The sequence below is a fragment of the Botryllus schlosseri genome, chromosome 6 (assembly GCF_051294905.1).
Source record: "Botryllus schlosseri isolate E-star chromosome 6, Bs_hap1, whole genome shotgun sequence".
NCBI classification, from domain to species: Eukaryota; Metazoa; Chordata; class Ascidiacea; order Stolidobranchia; family Styelidae; genus Botryllus; species Botryllus schlosseri.
The window spans coordinates 19,277,046-19,299,575 of NC_137241.1; the positions used below are offsets into that span (position 1 = coordinate 19,277,046).

At 41.1% G+C, this 22,530-nt stretch overlaps 2 protein-coding genes and 2 long non-coding RNA genes across 4 annotated transcripts in view; 3 read left to right on the forward strand and 1 right to left on the reverse strand.

The window, feature by feature from the left end:
- The first annotated feature begins 1,657 nt into the window (after positions 1-1,657).
- Positions 1,658-9,498, forward strand: LOC145441396 (exostosin-2-like). The gene is made up of 9 exons (XM_080319249.1): positions 1,658-2,687; positions 2,750-2,885; positions 4,162-4,404; positions 4,953-5,136; positions 5,339-5,540; positions 5,978-6,074; positions 6,133-6,299; positions 7,707-7,892; positions 9,240-9,498. The coding sequence occupies exons 1-9, from the start codon at positions 1,915-1,917 to the stop codon at positions 9,376-9,378; spliced, it is 2,127 nt and encodes a 708-aa protein (XP_080175375.1). The 5' UTR covers positions 1,658-1,914; the 3' UTR covers positions 9,379-9,498.
- Positions 9,499-9,633: 135 nt separating this feature from the next.
- Positions 9,634-10,191, reverse strand: LOC145441399 (uncharacterized). The gene is made up of 2 exons (XR_013915814.1): positions 10,059-10,191; positions 9,634-9,792 (listed from the first exon to the last, which is right to left on the reverse strand). It is a non-coding gene; the product is annotated as an uncharacterized LOC145441399 (long non-coding RNA).
- A 456-nt stretch (positions 10,192-10,647) lies between these two features.
- LOC145441397 (uncharacterized) lies at positions 10,648-11,378 on the forward strand. Its single transcript, XR_013915813.1, has 2 exons — positions 10,648-10,782; positions 10,837-11,378. It is a non-coding gene; the product is annotated as an uncharacterized LOC145441397 (long non-coding RNA).
- Positions 11,379-15,410: 4,032 nt separating this feature from the next.
- LOC145441395 (uncharacterized) overlaps positions 15,411-22,530 on the forward strand; it is a 38,061-nt gene continuing 30,941 nt past the window's right edge. Inside the window, exon 1 of the mRNA XM_080319248.1 lies at positions 15,411-15,929. Within this exon, the coding sequence (XP_080175374.1) occupies positions 15,857-15,929 (73 nt within the window). The 5' untranslated portion in view covers positions 15,411-15,856. The remainder of the gene's footprint in view (positions 15,930-22,530) is intronic.

The following is a 22,530-nucleotide window of genomic DNA, read 5'->3' on the forward strand; positions in this document are numbered from 1 at the left end:
AGTAAAAATTTGCATCGCCACTTCTGTTTGAATATCGGCGATGATTACTTTGACCACCTCGGCGTATCTTATCCGTTTCTAAATGCGTGTTCGTTTCTCATTCTTGCTGCTGGAAATCTAGTAATCTGTCTCCCGTTCTTGATCCTTGCTCGTGTGATTGGAATCTGTTTGCACAGAGCTTGGGTTCTGGGCGAGTGTTATATATTCAACTTTCAAAATACAAAATTTGTATATTGTAATGTGCGATTTGGGAGTTGTTGGGATGGTGTAGGTTTGGCAAATAAGAAAAGGTGTACTGTAGAACTGCATATATTACGTACTTCTGAAGACAGGAAGGTGTTACGCCAAGTAACACTTGGTCAAAGATCCTTACCTCTCTGGGTTATTTATCTTTAATTAGACCGATGCTGTATAATTTTCGAGCTTGATACGGTGAATGGCTGCTTACAAATAGAGTAATAATGTTAGCCGATGTTGAAACAACGAAGACAAGCTCCACGTCGACTTGGAATATCGCGAGCGCATCGAGACAAGCTGTGTAAGTCATGCCAAAAAGGTAACCTCTAACGAGTATATCTTACTATTTTAGTTGTACTTTCGTAGTAGAAAAGAGGGATGTCTTTGATTTGCAGTGTATGTTGGCAAGTTGAATTGCGGCCTGTTCTACAGCCTTAGGCGCTTCATGCCAGCATGGGTTCTTCTGATACTCTTTAAATCAATAATCCAATTGAAATTACATTATGGCATCCTCTGTTGGGGGGCTGCCAGTAAAACTGCACTCAAGCCGCTGCAAAAACTACAGCATAAAGTACTCCGAATCATAGCTAGGGCCCCAAAGGGGCCTGGCTGCCCATCCAACAAGTCGCTGCTGAAGAGATTCGGCGTCCTAAACATAGAAGATATGCGGAAAGTAGAAATCGCCAAGTTTATGTATCAGTTCCACTACGGTCGTTGCCCCGAATATTTCAATGACTTCTTTACCTCAGAATCAAAAGCGCACAAGTACAACACACGCGCGTCCACGTCGTCCAAATATCATTATGATCGACCGAAAAGATCACCGCTCCATCAAATATGCCGGACCTGATGTGTGGAACAGTATCCCGCCGGCCATCCGACAGTCGACGAGCATGTCCACATTCAAGTCGAAATACAAGCAATTACTACTAAATAAATACAGTCCACCCTCAAGATTACCGGACCACGACTGGCCTATCGATCTCGCTTCCCATGACATGCCGCCCGATTCTTGTAGTTTTTCTTTTCTATAATATATTCTTTACTTTCATTCAGTGTGCATGCCTCCTCTTTGCATCGCCTAGGCCAAGGTGGATGTCTGGTGCCATAGACTACTCCAAGTCGCTTCGACATCTTCCTGTCTTTTCATTGTATCGCATTTTTTGTGGTGTATTGAACTGATCAAATTGCTAATAAACCAATGATGATGATGATGATGATGAACATGATCGACGCAAAAAAGTTTGAGGAGCCTGGTTTTGAGTAGGGTGCTCTTTCGAAAATAAAATTTACCATCCGATAGTCGCGCGGTTTTCGGTCAGAGATATATTGACTATAGATTTCGGTGCACCGACGACTACGATAATGTAAAACTCGGGTATTACTACAATACTGTACGACCGGTAGGTGACTCTCTGGAGTGTAGTCTATTCCGGAAATGAATCTATCAGATTCCAAGTGGAAATTATGAGGATCATCGTTACGTTAGTTATGGTTTTATATGTGTGGTAGTGTTGATCTTGTGTGTTCTGTAGTATTTTGCGTCGTAATTCGATGGACCGCACATGAGAACCGTGGTGGTGACGCGATCAGAGTTCCGTGTGGAGTATCTCAAGTACCGTACAACTCAAGTGAAGGTTGTTGGAAAATCGTAAGGCATCGAATCTATCTCCGAGTATGCCACGCCAACAACATGAATTGCGTCGTCGTATAGTTTTGTCACTGGTCGGATTCGTTTTTTTAATTGCCATTGCATTATACTTGAAAAATTCACCGATGCAACAATTTAACAAGCACCTACAAAAGCGACAGTTTCTAGGTATGGACAGTTTATCGGATCTACCAGAAGTGAAGCTGACAAAATTTCATTCACGACCTACTAATGTCGGTGATTTAGACTGCCGGATGTATAACTGTTTAAATATCTACAAATGCGACGAGCAAGCCAATAACTCAAATACAATATCGGTATACTTATACCCGCTTGCAAAATATTTCGATGAAGACAGCAATGAGATTTCGCCCTCAATGTCAAAGGAATTCTACCAGCTATACGCAGCTATTGTTGACAGTGAATACTACACGGATGATCCATCTAAAGCGTGCATACTTATTCCTCCCATCGATCTGCTGAATCAAGACTCCTTTTCATCGAGAGATGTCGGATATATTTTATCATCTCTGCCACATTGGAAAGAGGGTTCAAACCATTTACTTTTTAACATGCTACCTGGAAATGCTCCAGATTATAACACAGTACTGGACGCTCCTCACGAAAAAGCTTTGGTGGCTGGGGGTGGATTTTCGCAATGGACTTACCGTCCGGAATATGACGTCAGCATTCCTATTTATAGTCCAATTGTCAACTCTGAAGCAGTAAAGAATATATCGTCATCCGCAAAATCTTTGTTGTTAATTTCGTCACAAATCAATATCCATCCGTCTACAAGGTATGTGTTTTGATATCAACGGCTACCTATAATTATGACAATACCGGTCCGTTTCTTTCAAGATCACTGCTGGAGGACTTATCATCTTCTCATCCCAATGTATTAATACTTGACAAGTGCCACAATATTCCAGAAGATGTTCCATCACAATTAAGAAGATGCACCCGAGATCAGACGAGCCGTAAAAATTATCCTGAAGTAGGTTCTAATGGTACTACATTTATCGGCGTACTACATGTGTATTTGTAATGCTAAATGCCAATATTATATAGACAGCCTAGAAGCATACTATTGATAATATATTCATATTGAAATAAACCCTAATATGTCTGTTAACACTCGTCAAGGGTAATTGTGAATTAAGTATACACTCTGATGATATATTCCTACCATTTAGTGGCAGTGTGGGGTTCAAATAGATTTGAACGAATATAATAAATGCTACAATCTGGTATCCATGTTGAAATAGTCTGTCCATTTGTGTTAAATTATTTCTTGCTGTGCCAATTCATTTCCTCACGTCGTCAATAGGCCTATGGATGCCATACATATTGTCAAGTCCATTACTAATAATCAGGGTTGTAATGACTCAAGTCATGACTCGACTCGAGTCACGATTTTCTGATGACTCGACTTGACTCTGGTCATTTTCTCAAAAGTACGGAAATGACTCGACTCGAACTCGAGTCAATCTGTGTATTGACTCAGCAGACTGACTCAACTTGGACTCGAGTCATTGCGCATGACTCGATCCAAGTCATGACTCGATACTCAGACGTCCAAAACCGACATTCCATTGTAATTTCGAAGAATAGTAAATTAATCACACTAAAGCGATTTCGTCTATTGGTACTAATTCTTGAAAATGCGATCAGAAACTACAAAAAGTGAGGAAAATCAGTTTATTATAAATGCAAACCATTCGATATCACCAAACACAGTTATAATAAGTGGGTTTAACAAGACTTTGACTGGAAACTGAGCAGTCAACACAATGACTCGGACTCGGTCCACTGTTTGCTGACTTGGACTCAGTGGTGAATTGAAAATGACTCGACTTGACTCGAGTCAAAACTATAAAAGTGAGATTGACTTGTGACTCGGAGCCTTGTGACTTGTTTACAATTACAACCCTACTAATAATGTCTACGGCGTTGGACGAAGTTTCGGCTGAAACTAATAACAATGAGATTTTACCGTATGTATTAAACATAATTAATTAATTTAACAAAATTATAATATTTGCAGTGAATCGTGGCAGTTTCAGAAATTGAGAAAGACCAATCTTTCCTGTAGCATTGTATTATAAGACACTCCTCTTCCATTTTTTTGTAACTGTCAACATTCGCTCATCTGTCAAACCAATGTCTTCAATGATACCTGAATTTGTGTTCCATCGCAACATGATGTTCACGATTTCTGTCAACTTCACCCCCCCCCCCCCAATATTTCATCACTCATATTTTCTTGCCAGGTATTGGGAGATTCCGTGTTCTGCCTGATTTTGCGAAGTGCCCGGTTGGGTCAGACCGCCCTCTCGGACGCATTGAAAATGGGCTGCATTCCCGTGTTCGCAAACGACGGATACGTAAAGCCATTTTCTGAAGTTCTCGACTGGAGCAGGGCTTCCGTCACTGTCCGATACGACGACCTTCGTGACGCCGTGAAAGTGCTCGAAAAAATATCGCCGACCGAAATCAAGTTGAAACAAGACAGGGTGAGTGAACGTGTGAACAATCTGTTGCCGCAGAACTCAATCTTTCACCAAGTTCACTATGCACCAGCGCTTCTCATGTTTCACATATGAATAGGTTCATCAATTTTACCGATATTCATACTTGATTCATTTGAAACCGCGCTTTATACAGAAAGAAGTGATATTAAAGTAGCCTAGTCATCGTTGGTACTAAAATTTATGTAGGAGTAACGATTTGCTACTATTCTAGGCCTAGCTTTGCCTAAAGAACTGAAAGCTGCTTAAGGAAAAGTTGTTTTGTTACTCTGGTATCTCAGCTTGGGTCGTATTGTTCGATGTGTATTTAATTTGTCATATTTGAATGTAGTGAGAATTATATTTAGTAATTTGGTCTTGAAATTGTTTTGTCTCTTGGAACTTATATCATCGTAAAACCGTACCGTACTTGACTTGTAACAAAGCATAGACTAATGACAGTGCGACGTGTACGCGTACTCAGAATAGCCTTCAAGATTTCTAGTTTATTTAGGTTTTGTACGCTCACTGAATTCTCTATTGCATTTCATCAGGTGAGGTGGATTTGGGAGCGGTATTTCAGTTCCGTGTCCGCCATCGTGTTGGCTACGATACGTATTATAAACGACAGAGTCTTCTCCCATAAGGCGTTGTCATACGAGGAATGGAACGAGCCTTGGTGGACGAAGAGCGTGCAGTCTCCGCTGTATCTACCTCTTATCGCGCCCAAGGAAGACGGTAAGCCGGATAATAATATTCGATGTTCTTTTGTGTCACTTGCGCCTGATCGACAATCTTGTCGCATGGCAGACAAGGCTGTATTTCATTTGGAAGCTATGATCTTTGCATACTTTGGTGTCCCAATAGCCTAAATCATGGCTTGGAAAGACCCGGCATGCTTGCCAATTGCCACCGGATGTTTTATCAATTTTGTCTTCAGGCTTCACTGCAGTCATTCTCGCTTACGATCGCGTCGAAAGTCTATACCAAGTCATGTCGGGCGTCGACAAAGTCCCGAGTTTGAGAAAAATTATTGTCGTCTGGAATAATCAGCAGAAATCGCCTCCGCCCAAGGAAGAATGGCCGCCGTTGTCAAGGCCCGTCAACGTGATAAGGACTTCCTCTAATAAACTTAGCAACAGGTATTTCTCACCTGCCATTATGTTTGGCCGAGTTAGTCACTGGACTTGGACAGTAAAGAAGTACTTCTACTTTTTAGAGGTGCTCCACCACTGGAGCGGTTTTAGTTTTCCACTATGTCTGGTTTTGCATGAACTGCTTTCAGGCAAAACTGCTCGCTTTAGATTTTGAAAAGTAGAAAGTAACTTTGGGATAAGTTTGCATCGTCTTTATGTGGGATGTGGGCATAAAAACTGGGCGAAATAGTCCCTGTATCACGGCAACTGAATATGTTTTCGATAAATTCACCTACCTGTAGCGTTATAGACATTTTGAGTTAGTCTCTAAGATGCACTTTGCAATTTCGGAAGTAAAAACTTCCGATTTACTGCTGAGTGCTCTTCTGAGTAGAAACCTGTCACGTTTGCAGTGTCAATATCAATACAGTTACTGTTTCCAGGTTTTTCCCGTACAAAGAGATCGAAACGGAAGCGATTCTGGCCATTGACGACGACATCGTAATGTTGACCTCGGACGAAATCGAATTCGGATATCAGGTACTCGAGGATTCGTTCATGTCCTCCTGCCAGATTTGCGAGATCTTGTTTTCTGAAGGTGTGGAGGGAGTTTCCGGACAGACTGGTCGGATTCCCGCCTCGGCTTCACGTGTGGGACGAAAACGGGAATCCGAAATACGAATCGGAATGGAAAAACGACATCTCCATCGTTTTGACGGGGGCCGCGTTCTATCACAAATACTACAACTATTTGTATTGGAACAAGTGGGTGCTTCGTTCTGCTTGCTGTTTTGATTCGTCCCGGTGGTTCCCAACTATCTGGGGTCTAGCAAAGGTTTTGTGGGGGTCGCGATTATCGATTTTGCCCGACATTAATTGATGGTAGTAGATGTTGGACCTTTTTATTCTAATTCAATTGAAATGAGCTATGGACTACCATTTGTCATTTCTGTGATCAGGGTTGTAATGACTCGAGTCACGATTTTTTGATGACTCGAGTCATTTTCTCAAAATATGGAAATAACTTGACTCGAGTCAATTTGTGTATTGACTCGACTTGGACTCGAGTTATTGCAGATGACTCGAACTAAGTCATATGACTCGAGATTCAGCCGGCCAAGACCGACATTTCATTGTAATTTCGAAGAACAGTAAAGTAACCACTCTATTAGGATTACGTCAATTGGCACTGGTACTTGAAAATGCGACCAGAAACTGATAAAAGTGAGGAAAATTAGTATATTATGAATGCGAACCATTCGACATCACCAAACAGATTTATAAGAGTGGCCTTAACAAGACTTTAACTGGAAATTGAGCAGTCAACACAATGACTTGAACTCGGACTTGACTCGGTGGTGAACTGAAAATGACTCGACTTGACTCGAGTCAAAACCGTAAAAGTGAGAATGACTTGTGACTCGGAGCTTTGTGAATGTACCGGCGTACACGTCATTGTCAAACAACGGAATTCTAGCTGGTTGTGGGATTGATACTGCAGGTTTGCACGCATTTGGTAGAAGCCCACGATAATTTTTCAGCTGTAGATTTTGCTAGCCTATTGTATATTTGTCATTGAGGATAGTTTTAGCAAACAACACATGCGCTATAGTTTTATGTGTTTTCTGTAGAGCTATTTTAATCTATCACTGGGACGAAATTAAGCAGTACCATATTTAGTATTGCTTGAAGATATTGTCTTACAAAATGCTAATTTTAGAAGACAAGATAGCGTAATGGATAAGCGTCCGGCTTCTTGATCGGTAGGTCATGGGTTCGATCCCCGGCCGGGTCAGACCAAAGACCTGATTAGTAACACTGGTATCCATGGCTTCTCTGCTTGGCGCTCATGCATTACTGGGAGAGCATGGAGGGGTGGTGCATGACTTAAAAAAGCCGTAAAGGCTATATCTGCACTTCCTTGTCCGGCGGCATATGCACATCATGCACTCATGGTATGCATATGCGCAGATCGTGTGTATGTGTATCATGAGTCGGTGTATATGCCGCAAAAACATCAAGGACAAAAATAAACTACGTCCTTTCCTTTATGTTCCCCTTTCGCTGCAGAGTTACCATTCCACCTGATAATAAACCGTGATTGATGCAAGGTTTCTCTTCATTGTAGTAGTCTCCGCTACTGTTATTGAAGAAACCTTTTATTTCGTCTAGGATGCCTGCCGGGATTCAAGACTTTGTCGACGATCACATGAACTGCGAAGACATCGCCATGAATTTCCTGATCAGCAACGCGACCGGGAAAGCCCCGATCAAGGTCACGCCGAGAAAGAAATTCAGATGCCCGGAGTGCCTGACTGGCGGCAGCCTTTCGCTGGAGCAATCGCACATGGTGGAAAGGTAAGTGTTTGTGGCGTGGTTATAAGCTGTTGGTGTTCGTATCGGTGACTTTCATGCCTCTCATTCATACACACGTTCTGAGTGCACATACATTTCTATCTAACGTGTTTTAAAAGCATTGGAAACAGGAACTAGCGGAGTAGGCAACCAAAAAGGTGATGCACCTATTGTTAGTTAATGGTGCGCGCAAGCCGACACTTTACGGAGACATCCATATTTATCACTGATCACTTTGACCAGAGGCCTAGCCGGAATGAAGACTTGAAGAGGTTAAATTGTTCCAACAATGAATCTCCGTCATAGACACATTGTTACGTTACGAAAATGACGTCACAAAACCTAAAATCTTGAATTTTCGAATTGATGGTTTGGGCTGATATGGAAGTGGACATGGAAATGAAATGTCTAAGAATTTCAATCTTTATTGAAGGCTACAATGAATTTTAGTCATAGCCAGCTTTTTATTTGAAATTTTGTTTGACTCTGGTTAGTAATTTCGCTCACTTCTGCCCGGCCATGTAGTAGACAGGCAATGTTTGCTTTGGTGACGAGAGCACACAAACAAAACCACAAGGCTTTACCGCTCAAACATATTGCTGACGTGACCGCGTACCTATCGCGATAATAGCTACCGCCAATCGACCCATATCTTCACAATCGTAACGCGAACCGCATTTTTAACTATTCCCCGTCGAACACGCCGAATATATCATTGCCTGTCGCCATTGCTCGAGATATTTGTCTGAAACACACGCGGGCTGCAGATTGTATCCAACAGCCATCGAATGTCTGCATCGCACCGTACGTTCAGTTTCTTAATAACTTTTATCGATTCGAAACACCGCAAGAAATGCGATAGAATGTAATGATAAGAAGGTGTCGAATCTACTTGTAGTAGTCTCAATCAGACACCCACCTTGGCCTAGAACATCTAAATATGAGACATGCACATGCACATTGTACACTGAATGAAAAGTATCGGGCAATATCATAAAACAAGCAATGAAAACGAAGTGGCATGCGTCGTTTGGGGCGAGTCGAAACGTCAGATCGTAGTCCAGTAATCTGGAACCCTTAGTAATATTTATTCGGTTCGAGCTACTTGTATTTTGACTTGAATGTGGCAAACTGGGCGTGCTCCAATACCGTCGTATTGCCGGCGAGACACGATTCCACAGTTAGGTCCAGCACACTTGATGTGATACGATGCGTTTTCCTGTAATTTGTGCTTATTATAATGTGGTTGGACGAGAAGGCCGCTCGTTTGTTGCACTTGTGTGCTTTTGTGCAGTGACAGCAATGGATCTGATACATGAGACTTTGCTCAGATTTACGCGCTAATTCCAGGTCTACGTGCATCAACGAATTCATGCGCATGTACGGCAGCCTGCCGCTGAAAACCGTCAATTTCCGAGCCGACCCGCTTCTCTTCATGGACGAATTTCCGGACCGGCTCAAGGCGTTCCCGAACGTGGGCTCGCTGTGATCGCGCAGCGCGAGCGACGAAGCGTGTCGTATTACGCCGCCGGTCAATCGTAGACGCGGCGGGAGAGCTCTAATCTGGCACGCTTATTACTTTGCCTGCTGGACGCAATTTTTTATTGGTTCTTGTAGCAAATCCGGCCTGCTGTTATTATCACTGTTACGCCGTTCGCGGCTCTGAATGCGACCAACGTTTGTTTGTGTGTATCCCAGAGGCGGTCAGTTAACTAAGTACTTGTACTTTTTTCGGAATACTCAAGTAGGTTTCGCTTACTACGGCTATGTTTTATACTACTTCTGTTTATACTTGACAGATTTCTTGGCAAAACTACTTACTTTTTCACTTTGGATTTTGTAAAGTAGGAAGTTGTTTTAGGGTGTGTTTGCATGGCTTTTACCGGTGAAATTGTCATACCAACTGGGAAAAATGCCCCTGTAACTCGTTAATTAAATAGTATATTCATATTGAAATGAACCCGAATATTTTCGGCTGACACTCGTCAGGGGTAATCGTCAGCAACTAGTAGAGAATTGGAAAGAACATTGTATATCAACAATCGTATACAATGTTCTTTCCAATTCTCTACTAGTTGCTGACGATTACCCCTGACGAGTGTCAGCCGAAAATATTCGGGTTCATTTCAATATGAATATACTATTTAATTGTATATTGAAGTTCTGTACCTCCAAGAAGCTCTTCAAGTAACTCGTTAAGTGAAATTGTTTACGAAAATTGCGTCTATTTCAAGTGTCATCGTGAAAAGTACGCGGCCGATCGACCAATTTTACTTTTTGAAACTGCCCGAGCATTTTTTAGACTGTCATTTTCAATCTGAAATCGGTCTTGGAAATGGATACCTCTACTTGTGATTCTACTTCTACCTGGTTCCAACGATGACTATTTTGACCGCCTCTGGTGTTTCCAATTCACTACATTCTACAATACCGCCGAATATTACTGTGGTACATTTGCTAGTTCACTGCCTGATGCGATACCTATCGACCAGACGACCCGCGCCTGCTTTGCGTCCAATGTTGTTATTCTTTTTACCGCGAGAGTGCCGTTGGCATGGCGCGTTTCTGACAGTCTTTTCGTAGAAAGCGTGGTGTTTAGCGGTAAACGCCGCGCAGATGAAAAATTCGCGGCGAGCCCGTTCACGCCTACTCTATGATGAAATTGATGCTGTTTGCGGGTAATACTCACGGCTGTTTTCTTGAATTTTGGCTTTCTCTTCCGCTATCAACGTACTGTTACGAAACTGAATTTGAGATAGCTGATGGCGCATCCTTCAGTCGCGCCAAGTAATGCAATTGAGGTATTCGATGTGACATCTATGTACTACTTTTTCTGAATCATCTTACTGATGAATTTTATAGGCCTGTAACTGTCTTTGTAATAATCGAATTGGTCAGTAGCAAAACTTTTCCACACGAGGTAATTCAAATACGCAGCGTATCGTAGGCAGGCTGAATACCTCTGCAGTGTTGGTGCCAACATATTTCTGTATTTGTAGCAAGCTTTAAGCTTCCTTGTTTGTACTAATTTTAGTATTTAAGCCGCGTAATCTCCTTATCAAGTATGAACCTATCTATCAGCTTATTAAGTATGAACCTATCTATGATCCTTTCTATCAGCTTCCTTGTAACATATAATATGACACCAGTGCCTCGAAGTTGATAGGTGCTAATTGGCGGCGTTGGGGGTTGTTGTTTTAATCAGCGCAAACGATATAAACAATTTTATTATAGCCGAACTTCCGTTTTAATCAGTATGCTGCAAATACGTACGAATGTCACTTATCAAATAGCTTCGCGACACTTGCGGTCAACTGTACCTTTTTGCACTTTTCAGCATCGCGGTAGTAATACGCTTCTTCACTTTTATGGCCTAAACGCGTCCTCGATTTTGCTCTTTTTGCCACTTCTAAATTCCATTTTCCTTTCTGTATTCTTGTATACCTGCTGATTGAATTTGACATTGCGATAATACAGCTTATTGTCTGAGACGTGTTTTGATTCTTGCCGTCATTCCGTTAGCGCCGTCGCGTAGTCGAGAGAATAAACTAAACTACCATAAGAGGGTCAAGGAATTTCAATATCAGTAAGGAAGTAACCTGGTAATGAGCTCAATGACATTGGTTGAGCCGTGATAAATGTCACGGATTAAATTTTGACAGTCACATGCAGCCCGATAATCTGACGCAAGAGGTGGTGAAACTAGTGTGTATACTGTGTAATTCCAACTTGTTTACAAACATAGACAGACTCGCTGGAGACGACCTAGTATTGGCAAGGAATTACCAGGCTTGCCCGAACGTGCCCATGCAAGATTCCGTCAAGTGTTTGTAGACCGGGACGGGGTCCGTATCAACACTTCACTTTGTGGTTACTTTCTAATTGGCAAGCGGCATAGTATGAGGCTATATGAGCAATTGAGCCAGCATGTTATGAGTGCGATTGTTCCAGATTTCGCCAGCTACCGTATCGGAAAAATTAGTCTTGATAATCAATTTCGAGTGGCAGATAGGATCAGTAACTATTATGACGAATTCGAGTTGTGTCTGCTATCTGGTCTGAATCTGACTTCAAGATCTGCATATGCCCTGTCTCGCTTCGGGAAGAGGCACCTGTGTGGATTTCTGTAAGGGAGTCGAGTCTGGAATGAAGTGTCTCGAATTCATCCTCGGTGCATGCGCAATTGCGCGTTTTGATATGATGCAATTGCTATGACAGCAAAGTTTAATTATCGTGATTCACCGATTGTGTTATTAGAGCCCGTCCCACAACCGGGAGCCGCTACTGGTCTCGACCATATTCCAGACTTTTGGGTTCTATTCGGCGAAATTGAAAATATTGCAGAGAAGCATTGAACGATGGGCGCAGGGCATATAGTAATATCGGGCTGTTGAATCATCTCTCGGAACAAATGATTTAATAATATTTAACACCTATCCTATGCGATGTGGCGAAGATTCTTGTTGTTGGTCGTAATGTGATTACGGTACCAGCGTTAGTGAGTTGCACTGATCTTTCCGAGTATCGTTCGGTTATTCACTTCTACATGTGTCTGTATTGAGTCCACCACTTCCGTCAAACCCCTGCTGCGATTTAGCAAAACTGCTAGACTACCAATATATTGTGAATTAGATGCAGGCTGCCGGTTATTGTAAACTGGAAGGATTAGCGACTTTAGAGGATATTCAATACGTGAGACTGTCTTTCCGGTTTTACATGATATACGTGTCATCATTTCCTTTGATTTGATTAAACCGGAAATCAAGTTTACGATCCCCATTATGGCGTGGTAAGTTGTGTATAATTGATTTGTCTCTAAAGACCATGGGTGGAGCGACTGGTAAAGGATTATTTTTACATCCGAGCCAAAGGTCCTTAGGGGATTTCAAAGAAAGAAAACGAATCGTGGGTAACTTGCTACAAAGTTTGCCATTGTGGCCTGTTTGCTATCAAGATTAAACAACAACCAAAAAACTCTCTAGCGCTACTTTTTTCTTGGCATTTTTTCGGTAGTTCATATATAAGTTTTTCATCGACAGGAAATAACTATATTGTCAAAGGTATTGGCACAGACGAGTCGGGTTTGGTTTTGAATTACTTCTATAATAATTAGGACTTGGTGGGACCTTTCGTCTCTAAAGGCCTTCAGTGCCACGGGGAGTAACATGTTACCTACTTATTTAAGGTCTATTGAAAACCAGGATTGATAAAGCTTCAATTTTGGGGCAAGTATTCACGAATATTCTGTTTTAATATTTTCAGAAGCATGACAGTGTTCGCGGCTAGATATAAACGAACAGTCGTACAATTCTAAATGTAGAAGTCAATTCTATACATTGGCGATTTTACGATGAGCATAAATCTAGCTGAATAAAACGAGAGATGAAAAAGATATCGATATCACGTCACAATGAAACAAAGCGCGCTTGATATTTCCGCATTTTCACGAACAACAAAGAAATAGGAAAAGTGAAATTATACATTAGCGGTGAGATGCAAAGGGCTGTTCCTAATCCGTGACACTTTCGCTTATTACTGACAAATGGAATTCTATAAGGCTATACCACAACTTATTCTCAGAGTCCCGATTCCAGGATATTGACAACAGAAAGGCGTACAATATTGATTCCCTAAATACCAGTCGGCAATATGGTAACGTCGTTATCACAGAAAATGTGTTACGGAATGACATATTGATGTTCGATTTGACGTCGACGTTGAACTATTTATCGCATATCAAAAGGAGTTGAATGAGGGAAGCGTTTTCTATATGCACTTTTGTTGCAAAAATAATAACGCCCATCTTTGTATTCAAACTAGCTGCGTAATGTAAAATACAATGCAGTAAACATTTGCGTTCGGTTACTCTGATCGAATTTGATAAAGGACCTACGTACATGGCAAGTGGTGTCAAATTCAATTCAACAACGCCGCTTTATTAGATCTGCATGAGAAGAGTATTGGCAATTTCTAATGGATTCGAAAAGACAGCCGATAGGTTATGAATGTATTTGGTAACTTGAAATCCACCATGACAGTTGAAGAACTTTGTATAGGTGGATGTATGAGTTACTGCGTATCTTCCGAAGTATTGTATTGATAGCCGCGACTAATAAACCTTTGTCACCTCTGGGCTAAAGCGAATATATATATTTTTTATATACTGTATATTGAAGTGTTTGAACGGTCGACTGAGAACTTTCTTTACTGGCATAGTAATTGGGATTAGTGAGGGCAGTCAGCATGCGCGTAACTATGTTCATATTTTCTACATACATTCCAACGTATGCATCTATATTGCAACTATATCTACCATGGCGGTAGGCTTACTAACATAGTCAGTCATCGCTGTAACCAGTCAATCTCGGAAAAATGAAAGCAAGTTATATTCTATAATCTTTATGACATCCCTACCATATCCTGTATGTATAATTACAAGACATATTTCTGATTAGGCGAGACTATACACTAGATGCGCTGCGGAGCTACGACAAGTTGGCTATTGCATAACTGTAGTATTCGTTGGATTGTACGTACATAAGTTAGTTGTTGAAGCATCCCGAAAGTGCCGAAAACCTACAACCGTATTGTGATAGCCTACGCTTTACGCTTTAATTGTTGGCATGGTTTTCTACGGGTAGAGTAAAGACGAAACAACGTACTTACCTGACGCATATCATTGTAAGTCATCATTGACCCTGGTGCAATAGAATAGAGGCCATCAGGTGATGAGCACCTATTTTATTTATTTAAATAGAACAACAACTAGGGAATGACTCTTTTACATCATCATCATTATTCCTGCAGCATGACTGAACTTGAACATTGAACAAGTTTCAATGGATGTTATTCACTTTAAATATATCTGAAACAAAGACGGCGAAATCAACGATCCCGTTCTTTGTGACAAATTCTCTTCTCATAGGCACAAGTACCGAACTTTTACGATATACAATAGGTTACGGAAAATTAACAAAGTCACAGCAGCAACAACTAAAGACGCAATTAAATTACCCAGATTGTATCAGTGGACTTAGTGATTTTAACAATGCAACAATTATCGACCTAAACGCAGATATCGCTTCTGGTTTTCCATGAGTTTGTTAGCGACTTTTGACGCGTCAATACTGATATCCGAGAGTAGACAATAGACATCGGGTGATTTGACTTTTTCGCAAGCCATACCGCCCGGCGATTCAAGCGGCAAAATCGCCGTGTTCCGTTCGGCACTTCACAGCGTGAATATTTCGCTTGCTTATTCGCATATATATTTACAAATAATAGATTTGAGATACGGGAGATATCTGGTATCTTCGACAGCTGTAATGCGGCTATGGAACAGTAGCACGCCCGTCAGCGTCTGACAGGTAGACTCCGGCGGCCGCAGAAACGAAAAGCGATTTCGAGAGAACGATTTTGCTCGTAAACGATAGTAAATTAGCCGTGGCGCTTTGTTCGAAATTGTATGTACGAGTACGACGTACATTTCGCGGCAGACTGCAGACCCGCTAGTTGTTATGTGATTATGGATTTGACTGGCAATCTTTCAGAGTCATCGAGTTATGCTCTAAAATATCGGCGAATATTACCGGCGCATCTGCGTTAGTGTTCGTTGTATTCGCTTCTGTACAGATGCTCAGCGGAGGAACGAGTAACAGGTGCGACGTGCGATACCGTCTCCAGTCATTCATATTTTGTAGTTGTTGAGTGGAGCAGTTTTACCCCGCGTAGAGAAAACAATCATGTGTCGTAATATTCGTTCGAATCTATCAGGTATTGACCGCAAAGGGCTTTATAATGCATACTCGACCTGAAGGCTTGATTGAGGTTGAAGTATTGATTTTTTATTTCAGAAATTAAACAGATATGAACTAGTATAAGGTATCCCGTCTTCACGCTAGACGAAGCTCCAATCTTTGGATATACGCGTCTTGTAGATTATTTCCAACATAATCAGGAGCGTAAATATGTATCGGAAGGATAGATGTTTCTTGCTCTTCAACGCTGTCATGATGAATGCCTTTTGCATGTTTTATCCGGGTAAGTCTTTTAAATTGTTATTCCATGTCAATGCGCTAATTTACAAGGTAAACATTCGTCGCAGACCATATGCTGAAGTCACACAGTAAGCCGCTTTGGAAAGTGGTGTTCTGTCGGACTTTGCGGTCTGGTTTTGCGAATATTCTCCCTTCAATTTTCCTGTGCGCCCATAAAACTAATTCAGTGAATAGAACTTGATAGTCGCGCCTATCTCCGGGCAGTGCACCTCGTAAAATGGAATTAATGTACAACCTCATTTGGCGGGATAACGTATTTGCGCGGTAGATCAAAATTTATCATCGCCGTCTCCGATTCCTGAATCCTTACTGATCTACAAATATCCGAGCCATCCCAAAGTAGCATATGTACCTCAAAAGTTCCGCCTCTGTTTATTCTGTAGCTAAGTACAGTTTACATTCGACTCCAAGCGTAGGTCACCGGTGTAGACATGCAATGAGATTATTTATAAATCGTAACTCAACTTCTGGCGCGGAAATAGCACCGAATTATACATGGTTCTTGATATATTATTATTAGTTTATTAACCAAAGAATGTTTCAGCCTCTCTACTCCGCTCGCCCAAAGCTAGCTATTATATATAATAAAATCCCATCAATTCATTCAATTGCTAATCAGTCACCGAATTATAATACCTACCATTCCCGTTATTATTATAATGACATCGTACATCATTTAATATGTGATAATATGATTACGGTATATGTTACATTCCTTCGTTTTGCGCTGAGACAACAATCGACCCAAATACCGGTCTTCCCTTAATTTCATGTACATAAGCAACGTTGTTGTTTGTTTTGGTGTCAATCACATTGTATTGTCACGTCACTAAACATGTGTCCGGAATCTCCACCTGTATATCGCTCAACACTGACAGTCCACTAATGAGTTGTTCGGATTCTCAAATAAGACAACATGTCAATAATGTTTCTTGAATTTAATAAAAGTACGTTCTTAACTATACCTAAATGTACTAAGGTAGGCACTAGGCAGACGGTGAGACGACTTGATCTTTGTTCTTGAGCTATAATTGATAGACCTCTGCAGTCACCGCATTGCTAATCGCGAACCATGTAGTGATTAACTAACCGTCGAAAACACGTAGGTCGAAGGCACGCCGGTGGGTTTGGCGACAGTTTCAAAAACACGCCGCAAACTTATTTTGGGCTATTTTGTCCTAGTAGGAGTATAGTAAACGATGATGGTGACGCTAATGCATTTGTATGATATCGTCCCGTAAAATATGAAAAACTTGAGAAATGAATGCAGCTACTGGATCAAAATAAAAAAATTCCTAATTCCTCGATAGAGTAAATCCAAATATAATCATTCGCAGATTAGGGCTCCGCCGCAATTAATACAATCAGCTGTCAGTAATTTGTTATAAATTCGATTGAAGCGTATTTGTGCATGGAATATATATTTTTTGTCTGAACGGAGATAATGCGTATAATACAGTACGGTATATATAGAGTTGGTAAGTCATATTAATCAGAAACTCATTCAGAATTCCTAACCGTCTAGCTTTGTTTCGGCCACTGTTCCCATCTTAGTATTGTATGTTGTTCCGTTGACGAAAGTCCTGTGGCGCGAGGTTACTAATATTTCAAATACTTTCGCATGGCGCGCGGGTCGTCAGTCCTCAATTTGCCGCGAAACTTTTGATATTTGAACTCTCTGCAAGTCGCGGTTCATGTCACCCGCAATATGAACCCCGTCTCGGTATCGACCGCCTCGATTGAGACAATGTTTTGATGACAGCACGCTCAACCTCTCGCCGTTTTGACGGCTACGAAATTTTTGTAAGCTGAGTGTGCAAACAAGTTCTCGGTGTATACGACGTGAACGTGACTAAGAAGTTTTGGCGAAGTGTCTTTCCCCACATCATACGGGCGATTGATGTCGCATATTTTTCTATCTACATATCTTGAAAATGCTGGTACGGAAACATGTCGCGATGAAGATCAGTGGCATACTAAAAAGTCGGAGTCGACTGATGATATTGCACTAGTACTAAAAGCGCTTGAGGCTGTGTTAACATTCCTTTTAACCTATGATTTGAATCACGCTACTACACGCAACCTCATGTGTTTATGTGTAGCCGAAAATTGGCGTTCCTGGTTCGAAGCCACAATCATGAGATCATCCACGGCGCCGCGAAGCGTTGGGGTAAAATTATCGGATTTTACTCTGCAATAAGGCCTTCCTCGACAGATGCTAGGTGACGGTGGGGAAATGTTATGCTTATTGTTGTCGGGCGTAAGAACATAAGTCTGTGATAGCAGAGTCAACTGAGGCCGTTCATCCGAAAAAAATGACTCATAACATATCGTGGCTTACCTTGCCCGCATTGTTATGGTTGAAACACCCTTGGAATATAGTGCTGTTGAATGATGTTTCAAATAAATCAAGTCGCGTTAGCAAGTGCTAAACGACACAATTCATAAGCGTATACTACGCGGCAGCAATATCAGTCGAAAAGCCGTCATAGACAAAACCTTAATGAAGTAAAGGTAACTGGAAGGTGGCGAAACCACACTCGAACTTCTAGAGGCGCGTCTTCCGCCTAAATTAGGTAATTGACGCTAATATATAGATTACTAGTCCTTGTAACAGCAGGTGGTGTAAATACTTCTCGTGTTTGCGAAGTAGTTGTGATCCGACACCGATGCAGCGCGAAACACAAGACGCCCACGCTTAGCATTGGGTTAAACTATGATTCTGGATGTTTCCGAACTCAATTCTTTCGATTATACTTTTCCCATGGACACTTAATTTCGAATGGGAAATTTGAACTGCAACAAATCAAGTGCCAGGTAACTTGCAACTGTGAGAAAATAATATCAACACGGTCTGCGCGACCTTTGCGTAGCGATAGAGGCGCTTGGTGTGTCGCTACAAATTTCGTGCAAGTTGGTAGAATTCCAAATTCACCATCGTTGTACAATGTTAGATTATGCCAATAAGTTAATTCCGCACGGACTTTATCAAACGTCTTTCTACCAACGCTCAGTGCCGATTGCTTCGTGTATATTGTACAAGAATAAATGTATCTTTCGCTAACGTCATTCCGACGACAGAAAACGCCAAGTTAGCTGTCACAATTCGAAAACCTGTCAGGAGCTTCTACCAAACAGGAGAGTTTCATTCCTCTTGAGAAAGCATGAGCGATGAGCGTATAGACCACGATACCTGTTTGATGTCGTCCTCATCAGGCAAACGGGTCGCGTTATTTTCAAACTTTTGTCTACAATGCGGCTCATGAATATTTAAACGAGCTCTCATCGCCTGCCAGCCGTACATCAGTTTTACTAAATAACGGGAATAACTTCAGACTAACGAACGACTGGCGAATGTACGCGTATCTAATTGTATTTTGTTGCCATGCGCGCCAAACCGTTGGTCTGGTCACGGATTATGAAAGGTCGTCAGGATTACCCAATAAGTGGCAAATTATGCTGGTTATTTCCGGCGCGTAATGACCGACTGCAATCAGTCACTGAATGAGTGAGTCCGTCCGCGGGTACCTGGTAATTAATCAAGGGATTCAAGTCAACCGGTACATTTCTTCGTTAACATAGTTATCACGCACTATTATTAGTGCAAAGTTATTGACGCATACTCTAAACGGGATGTGTGCTGTATTGTGGGTGATAGCATATATTGTTGGAGTCGAAATGGCCATAGGACATCCTTACAACGCGGTTCAACCAGAGACACTCTATAAAATTACATTCGTCAGCATCGGCTGTAAAACTATCAAATATAAACTCATCAAATTCATTTTTGAGACCACACACCAAGGCACTTGATAATGAGCGGACAGAACAACCGATCTTGGTTCGATTCCAAATTCCGTTTCCACATCTTATTGCTTACCGACTAATCGAAAAGCATTAGTTTGAAACGAACTAGATTGCAATTTATTATTATATCAAGTGGATGCCAATCATCACTGTCGTGGAAGCACACTCTGTGATCTCGCATGGCGACAAAAATTCCAACGCAGCTAATGTATCGCCAACAACACGAAATGTATTCGTTGTGTTACTACCGAACAATTTGAAAATCATTTCATTTAAATCGGTTATCGAATTTAACAGTTTAGGACAGTAACACCATGTACTGTTCAACACAGTTAAAACGAACACAAATAACTGTTCCGAAATGATACCTGCTGTCCTGTATGCTGGACGGCCTTTGGCACGGACACTGGGAGGAAATTCGCGAGTCTGCATGGTACATGTAGCCTATGCAAACTCATCATACCTCAAACTCTTTGAAGTAATGATAACGGACGCGCGCTGCCGTTTGATGTAATTATCCAATGTTTTTACAAGTTATGCCCGAAGTACCCTACACGCGAAACGGATCGCTTATTTTTAATATCCCAGCCGGTTGGTTTGAAAGCTTATAACGGAATTGAAATTCAATTTTCCGCCTTGTGACCCTGGAAGTCAATCCGCCGGGAAGCATGCATCTCCTTCCCCACTTATTAAATTCTGCAACGTTTGTTAAAGGGCAGCCGTCAGTCATAAGACAAGACTAGAGAATTTTTGCGGCCATGTAGGATTGATTACGATGTATGATTTCTAAATTTCTGGGTGGTAAAAAGTCTTGTAGGCTATGCTATTGATGGAGGTTTATGATATATCATATTTTACATATGTCGTATGTAATCTACCAATTATTTTTGCACATTCGACAAATCCGCATTGTTGAGAATAATATGCATTTGGCGATACTCGTTTATTTCGGTTCAATCACTAGCGAAGCACCGCAATAACCCGTAATCAAGACATCGTAATTAGTGGACGGAAAGTCTTCATTGGGCATAAAAGCGTGGTTTTTGCGGCATTGTGTCTGGAACATGATGGCTAATTATAAGCTAGAACGTACACAAAATTATCAATACGCACGGAATGAAAAAAAGGTAAAATAGGGATTCAGTATAGATTTCGGGTTCGAAATAGGAAACCGCCAGTGGCAAATATTCCTCAATTAGTAAATGAAATGAAGTCATTGTGTCGCAATACACGCAGCCGACATAATTAGCAGTTAAGTACCGTGACTAACACGGAAAAGGATTATCTGGTGATCGTCGTTAATCGCATTATTTGAGTACATAATATACGCAATGCTGGAACATAAATCAAATGAAAGTACTGTGTTCTGTTGTTAACACCCCGAGCAAGCAACAAGTAATCGCGTACTGCAATTTATTATGACATTTGAATTGACTGCTGCAATACCTCGATAGAAAATATCTCACCTATCTTAACTGAATGCAGATTTCAAGGCTAGTTTCGTCGCAATATCACTGACCCAATTTTGAAATATCGAATCGACAAGCTCAATGTCAATTATCCTCCAGTAAGCCGTGGTTAAATCTGCATATGTAGTGTATATGCAATTGAATAAAATGTAGGGTGTGTAGTGTGCATACTGTATATAGTATAAAATTCTACAGGTACATTGAAATCAAGTTACTACACAGGGGGCGAATTACCATTAGCCTATTTCTCGACCTATTTACATTGATTTACATTCGCGAGACGTCAAACCCTTTGCCATCCATTCGACACGAAGTGTTGAGGTGCAGACTATCTGCGAAGCGGGTGCCTTTATTTTGTGCTAGGAAACTTATGAAAATTATGGAAACTTATGAAACTTATGAAAACTTATGAAACTTATGAAAACTTATGAAACTTATGAAACTTATGAAAACTTATGAAAACTTATGAAACTTATGAAAACTTATGAAACTTATGAAACTTATGAAAACTTATGAAACTTATGAAACTTATGAAAACTTATGAAAACTTATGAAATTTATAGAAACTTATGAATCTTATGGGAAATTATGAAACTTATAAAACATGAGGTAAATTAATTCAGATTCGAAGTTTATTGTGAGACCATTGCCTCGGTATTCGATACCAAATTGGGATTTTTAAATCATGATTGCAATAATGGCAATCAAGATTTACATAGACCAGTGGTTGCCAAAATCTTCAACCTCGCGGCACCCTCTGTAAATGGAAAATAGTCAGCGGCACCCTAGCATTATCGACCTTTTTTGGCTAGCAGCACACTGTAAACTACCGGAAGATTTGACAGCACCGATAGACACACGGAGGTGATCTCTGACGAAGCTATTTTACCTATTCGGTGACCGCGAGTAGGCTTTGCCTTCTTGTACTATACTTAAAACCATGCGGTAACTAAGTGCCAGCACGCCTAATAAGAGAATGCTGGGGAGTGTTCTGATTGCAATATGAATTTATAAACTTGAACATCGACGACGCTTCATTTCTTGATGGTAATTAGGAAGGCAATGAGGTTTTGAAAACCGCATTGTCTCACAGGCGCCAGTATGTCTGCGATCAATCAACGCATCGTACAAAACTGGATTAACCCTTCTCGGCACGCGATATGTCTGGTAAACCGAGTTCGCGTGGATATTGGTTGTCGGCATGACAGAAATAATATTTTTACAAATAAACTTCACATCGACACCGACGGATTATAATTTAGATCAGTGGTTCCCAAACTTTTTCGGTGTCAGGGCCAAATTTAGAAT

Bases quoted from the DNA above. Each gene is read 5' to 3' on its own strand.
- LOC145441396 (XM_080319249.1), top strand. From the start codon at position 1,915: ATGCCACGCCAACAACATGAATTGCGTCGTCGTATAGTTTTGTCACTG. The intron at 2,886-4,161 runs GTAGGTTCTAAT...TTTTCTTGCCAG, and splicing joins GCCGTAAAAATTATCCTGAA to GTATTGGGAGATTCCGTGTT. The intron at 6,300-7,706 runs GTGGGTGCTTCG...TATTTCGTCTAG, and splicing joins AACTATTTGTATTGGAACAA to GATGCCTGCCGGGATTCAAG.